The 5,689-nt window shown below is 69.3% G+C and overlaps 1 protein-coding gene across 1 annotated transcript; it reads left to right on the top strand.

The window, feature by feature from the left end:
- Positions 1–744: 744 nt before the first annotated feature.
- On the top strand, positions 745–5,231 carry CYB5D1 (cytochrome b5 domain containing 1). The gene is made up of 4 exons (XM_088539220.1): positions 745–904; positions 1,362–1,438; positions 2,174–2,392; positions 5,010–5,231. The coding sequence occupies exons 1-4, from the start codon at positions 787–789 to the stop codon at positions 5,229–5,231; spliced, it is 636 nt and encodes a 211-aa protein (XP_088395346.1). The 5' UTR covers positions 745–786.
- The last annotated feature ends 458 nt before the right edge of the window (positions 5,232–5,689 follow it).

The raw sequence follows: 5,689 nt of genomic DNA, 5'->3' as shown, positions 1-5,689 counted from the left end.
CCCCAACCCCCGCCGGCCCCTGAACTTCCCCCCCCCGCCCCCTCGACCCCCTGAATCTGCCCCACGCCCCCGCCCCGACACCCTCCGAGTCTCTCAATCTACCCCCCAGCCCCTGAACCTGCCCCACGGCCCCCCCGAGCCCCCCCGGTCCCTAAAGCTGCCCCCGCGCCCCCCCCCCCCACCGGAGCCCCCCGGCCTCTTTGGGCCCTCGTGGCCCCTAGACCCCCCCCCCTCCGGCCCCTCCGGCCCCCCAGCCCCTCCCCGGCGCGCAGGCCCCGCCCCTATCCCCGCCCCTCACCGCCGGGCCCCGCCCCCGCGCGCCGCCGCCGCTCTCGCCGCGCGGCTCCGGCGGCTCCGCCATCGCGCCCGGCTCTCGCGAGAGCCGCGGCTGCAGCTCCCGGCAGCCCCCGCGGCGCCGCGGGAGGGGCGGGGCTAGCGCTGTCCCGGCAGGCCCCGCGCCCGCCCCGGGGCTCCCGCCATGCCCCGCGCGCCATCATGGCGGCGGCCGGACTGCATTTCCCGTCGCGCCTCGCGCGCAGCCGCCTTTCCCGGCAGGCCCCGCGCACTGGGGCGGGGCGCGCGGCCGGGGCGTTGCCGTGGGAACGGCGCTTCCCGGCAGCCCCCGGGGGCGGCGCGTTGCCACGGGCGCCGCTCCTCCCGACAGCCCCCGCGCGCGGCGTTGCTAGGACACAGGCGCTCCCGGCAGCCCCGCGCGCGGCGTTGCTAGGACACCGGCGCTCCCGGCAGCTCCCGCGCGCGGCGTTGCCCTGGCGACGCGTCCCCGCCATGGAGCCGCGCTACTTCACGCCGCGCGAGGTGGCGGCGCATGCGCGTCCCGGGGACCTCTGGGTCAGCTGCCTGGGCCGCGTGCTCGACCTGACGGCGCTGGCGCGGGAGCACCGCGGTACGGGGACACCGAGCCGGGACAGGGACACCCGAACCGGGATAGGGACACTCGAACGGGGACAGCGACACCCGAATGGGGACAACGACACCCGAGCCGGGACAGCGACACCCGAACGGGAATAGCAACACCCGATCCGGGACTGCACCCGAGCTGGGATAACAACACCTGAACCGGGACAACACTTGAGCCGGGATAGCAACACCCGAGCCGGGACAGCAACACCCGAACGGGGAGAACAGCACCCGAACGGGGACAGCAACACCCGAACGGGGACAGCAACACCCGAACGGGGACAGCAACACCCGAACGGGGATAACAACACCCGAACGGGAATAACAACACCCGAACGGGAATAACTACACCCGAACCGGGATAGAAACACCCGAACCGAGTCACCCCCCCCGTTTCTTTTTCTTGCGGGGGGGCAGGACCGTCTCCCGTCTCCCCCCCCCAGGTGACCCCTCCCTGCGCCCCCTGCTGGAGGCGGCGGGCGGCGACATCAGCCACTGGTTCGACCGCGACAGCCACGACGTGAGGGGGCGGGGGACGCCCAGGGGGTCCCCGTGTCCCCTTAGGGCTCCCTGTGGGGGGGGGGGTCCCAGGGGACACCCAGAGGGTCCCATTGTCCCCTTAGGGCCCCCCCCGGGGGGGTCCCAGTGTCCCCTTAGGGCTCGGGGTGGGGGGGGGCGGGAGACATTCAGAGGGTCCCCGTGTCCCCTTAGGGCCCCCTGTGTGTATGAGGGGGGTCCTAGGTGACACCCAGAGGGTCCCTATGTCCCCTTAGGGCTCCCTATGTGTGTGGGGGGTCCCAGGGGACACCCAGAGGGTCCCCGTGTCCCCTTAGGGCCGCCCGGGGGGGGGGGGTTCCAGTGTCCTCTTATGGCCTCCATGTGTGTGTGTGGGGGGTCCCAGGTGACATCCAGAGGGTCCCCGTGTCCCCTTAGGGCCCCCTGTGTGTGGGGGGGGGTCCCAGGGGTCACCCAGAGGGTCCCCGTGTCCCTTAGGGCTCCGTGGGGGGGTCCCAGGTGACGTCAAGAGGGTCCTAGTGTCCCCTTAGGGCCCCCTGTGTGTGGGGGGGGTCCCAGTGTCCCCTTAGGGCTCCCTGTGTGTAGGGGGGGTCCCAGAGACACCCAGAGGGTCCCCATGTCCCCTTAGGGTCCCCATGTCCCCTTAGGGTCCCAGTGTCCCCATAAGGGTCCACCCGTGGGGGGACGGGTCACGGCAGGGGGGCGGGGGCTGTCCCCAACCCCCCCGTCCCCCCCCCAGCTGCTGCAGCGCGTGGACCCCCCCACGGGGCTGCGGGGCTACCGGGCGCCGGGGGGGCCGGTGCCGGGGGCGGCGCCGCTGTCCCCCCGCTCCGACTGGGTCCCCCCGGCCGGCCCCCCGTGGTGGCGGGACCCCCGCTACGAGGTCGGGCGCCTGAGCGCCCACGTCCGCCTGGTCCGCCTGGTCAACACCCTCACGGGACACCAGGACGTCCTCGAGGTGACGCGCGGGCGGCTGTCACCCCTGAGCGGGGGTGGGTGCGTCCCCGTCAGGCGGCGGGAGGGTTGTTGTTTGGTCCAGGGGGACGGGGGGTGTCGTCAGGCGGAGTGGGAGGCCCAGGGACTTGTCAGGCGGCGCGGGAAGAACTGGGGAGTTGTCAGGCGGTGCTGGGAGGACGGAGGTGCTGTCAGGCGGCGCGGGGAGGAGCGGGGTCCTGTAGGAGCACGAGGGTCCCATTGGCCTGTCCTGCTCACGGTGTTGTCGGTGCGGGTGTGCACAGAGGAGCTGCTGCTCCAGCGCAGCGGGGGGTGCTGCTGTCACCCCGTCACTCACGGTGTTGTTGCCAGGTGTGTGCGGAGAAGTCACCGTGCATGTTGAGGTGCTCCATGTTGCGGTGTTGTCCCCAGGTGTGCGCGCTGTCCCCCCATCTGCCGCGCTGTTGTCGGTCCATGTGTGCATGGATCAGGGTCCCCATCACTCATGGTGTTTTCTCCGGATGTGTATATGCTGTCACCCTGTCACTCGTGGTGTTGTTTGCCAGGTGTGCACGAAGGAGCTGCTGTGCACGCTGTGGCACCACGCGCTCCACGTTGCAGTGTTGTCCCCAGGTGTGCGCGCTGTCACCCCATCCGTCGCGCTGTTGTTGGTCCAGGTGTGCGCGAGTCAGGGTCTCCATCACTCACGTTGTTGTCTCCGGGTGTGCGTGTGCTGTCACTCTGTCACTCAAGGTGTTGTCCCAGGTGTGTGCGCTCCACGTCATGCCGTTGTCGCTCCAGGTGTGTGCGGGACAGGGCATCCATGTCGCACTGTTGCCCCCAGGTGTATGCGCTCCATGTTGCGCTGTGGTTGCAGGTGTGTGTGCTCTGCATTGTGCTGTTGTCCCAGTTGTGCACCCCACATCAAGCTGTTGTTCCAGGTGTGTGTGCTCCATGTCGTGCTGTTGTTGCTCTGGTTGTGCGTGGGACAGGGTGTCCATGTTGTGGTGGTGTTCCAGGTGTGCACGCTTCGTGTCGCGGTTTCCTCACTCCAGGTGTGTGCTGCATGTTGCGCTGTTGTCGCTCCAGGTGTGCGTGCTCCATGTCCCAGTGTTGTCACTCCAGCTGTGTGTGCTTTTCATTGCACTGTTGTCCCAGTTGTGCGCCCCGCATCATGCTGTTGTTCCAGGCATGCGTGCTCCACGTCGTGCTGTTGTCACTCCGGGTGCGCGCACTCCACGTTGCGCTGTTGTCCCAGGTGTGCATGCTCCTCATTGCGGTGTTGTTGCTCCACGTGTGTGTGGGACGGTGTCTATGTTGTGGTGGTGTTCCAGATGTGCGCGTTCCGTGTCGCGGTGTTGTCACTCTAGGTGTGCGTGCTCCTCGTTGTGCTCTTGCCCTAGTTGTGTGCCCCACGTAATGCTGTTATCCCAGGTGTGTGTGTTCTGTGTTGTGCTGTTGTCCCAGTTGCGCGCCCCACGCTGCACTGTTGTCTCTCTGGCTGTGCGTCCCATGTTGCACTGTTGTCCCAGTTGTGCACCACACGTCACGGTGCTGTCGCTCTGGCTGTGCGCCCCACGTCAGGCTGTTGCTCCGGCTGTGCACCCCATGTCATGCTGTTGACCCAGTTGTGCATCACACGTCACGGTGCTGTCTCTCCGGCTGTGTGCCCCGCGTCGCGCTGTCGCTCCAGCTGTGCGCCCAGCGTCGCACTGTTGTCTCTCCGGCCGTGCGCCCCGCGTCGCGCTGTCACTCCGGCTGTGCGCTGCGCATCGCGCTGTTGTCACTCCGGCTGTGCGCCCCCTGTTGTGCTGTTGTCACTCTGGCTGTGCGCCCCGTGTCGCGCTGTCGCTCCGGCTGTGCGTCCCGCGTCACGCTGTCGCTCTGGGTGTGCACCCCGTGTTGCGCTGTTCCGGCTGTGCGCCCCGCGTCACGCTGTCGCTCCAGGTGTGCGCCCCGCGTTGCGCTGTTGTCGCTCCGGCTGTGCCCCGCGTCACGCTGTCGCCGCTCCAGGTGTGTGCGGAGGAGCCGCTGTCAGCGCTGCGGCTGTGCACCCCATGCCATGCTGTCGCTCCGCGTTGCACTGTTGTCGCTCTGGGTGTGTGCCCCAAGCCGCGCTGTCGCTCCAGGTGTGCGCCCCGCGTCGCACTGTTGTCACGCTGGGTGTGCGCCCCACGTCGCGCTGTTGTCGCTCCGGCCATGCGCCCTGCGTCGCGCTGTCACTCCGGCTGTGCGCCCCCTGTTGTGCTGTTGTCACTCTGGCTGTGCGCCCCGCGTCACGCTGTCGCTCCAGGTATGTGCCCCGTGTCGTGCTGTTGTCACTCTGGCTGTGCGCCCCGCGTCGTGCTGTTCCGGCCATGCACCCCGCATCACGCTGTCACTCTGGGTGTGCGCCCCGTGTCGCGCTGTTGTCACTCCAGCTGTGCCCCGCATCGCGCTGTCTCTCCGGCTGTACGCCCCGCGTCGCACTGTTGTCACGCTGGGTGTGCGCCCCACGTTGCGCTGTTGTTGCTCCGGCTGTGTGCCCCGCATCACGCTGTTGCTCCGGGTGTGCGCCCCACGTCGCGCTGTTGTCGCTCCGGCCGTGCGCCCCGCGCTGTGCTGTCGCTCCGGCTGTGCCCCGCGTCACGCTGTCGCTCCAGGTGTGCGCGGAGGAGCCGCTGTCGGCGCTGCGGCGCCGCGCGCTCCCGCTCAACGCCCACGCCGGCTCCTACGTGTTCCGGCGCGGCGCCGCGGAGCTCCCGGCCGCGCGGCCGCTGCCGGAGCCGGACGAGGCCCCGGCCCTGCGGCGCCTGGGCCTGGAGGGGCCCCGGCTGCTCCCGGGAATCACCCTGCGCTTCGGGGACGACTTCACCGAGCGCTAGCGGTGCCGGGGGACCGGGAATGGGAATGGGAATGGGGGGAGTGGGAATGATGGGGGGAACTGGGAATGGGGGGGGACTGGGAATGATGGGGGGTGGGATGGGGGGGAATGGGAATGGGGGGACTGGGAATGGGGGAATGGGAATGATGGGGGGTGGGAATGGGGGCGACTGGGAATGATGGGGGGTGGGAATGGGGGGCCATGGGAATTGGGGGGGACTGGGAATGGGGGGAATGGGAATGATGGGGGGTGGGAATGGGGGCGACTGGGAATGATGGGGGGTGGGAATGGGGGGTCATGGGAATTGGGGGGGACTGGGAATGGGGCAACTGGGAATGGGGGGGACTGGGAATGATGGGGGGTGGGATGGGGGGGTCTGGGAATGGGGGGAATGGGATTGGGAGGGGCTGGGAATGGGGGGAATGGGAATGATGGGGGGTGGGATGGGGGGAATGGGAA

The sequence above is a fragment of the Tinamus guttatus genome, unplaced genomic scaffold (assembly GCF_059628265.1).
Source record: "Tinamus guttatus ecotype Peru unplaced genomic scaffold, ASM5962826v1 Tinamus_guttatus_pri_ptg001492l, whole genome shotgun sequence".
Taxonomy (NCBI): Eukaryota; Metazoa; Chordata; class Aves; order Tinamiformes; family Tinamidae; genus Tinamus; species Tinamus guttatus.
This window is presented reverse-complemented; position numbering and strand designations above follow the sequence as displayed.

Excerpts from the sequence above, each read along its gene's own strand:
- CYB5D1 (XM_088539220.1), top strand. The coding sequence starts at position 787 with ATGGAGCCGCGCTACTTCACGCCGCGCGAGGTGGCGGCGCATGCGCGT. Across the intron at positions 905-1,361 it reads GCTGGCGCGGGAGCACCGCG|GTGACCCCTCCCTGCGCCCC; the intron begins GTACGGGGACAC and ends TCCCCCCCCCAG. Across the intron at positions 2,393-5,009 it reads GACACCAGGACGTCCTCGAG|GTGTGCGCGGAGGAGCCGCT; the intron begins GTGACGCGCGGG and ends CTGTCGCTCCAG.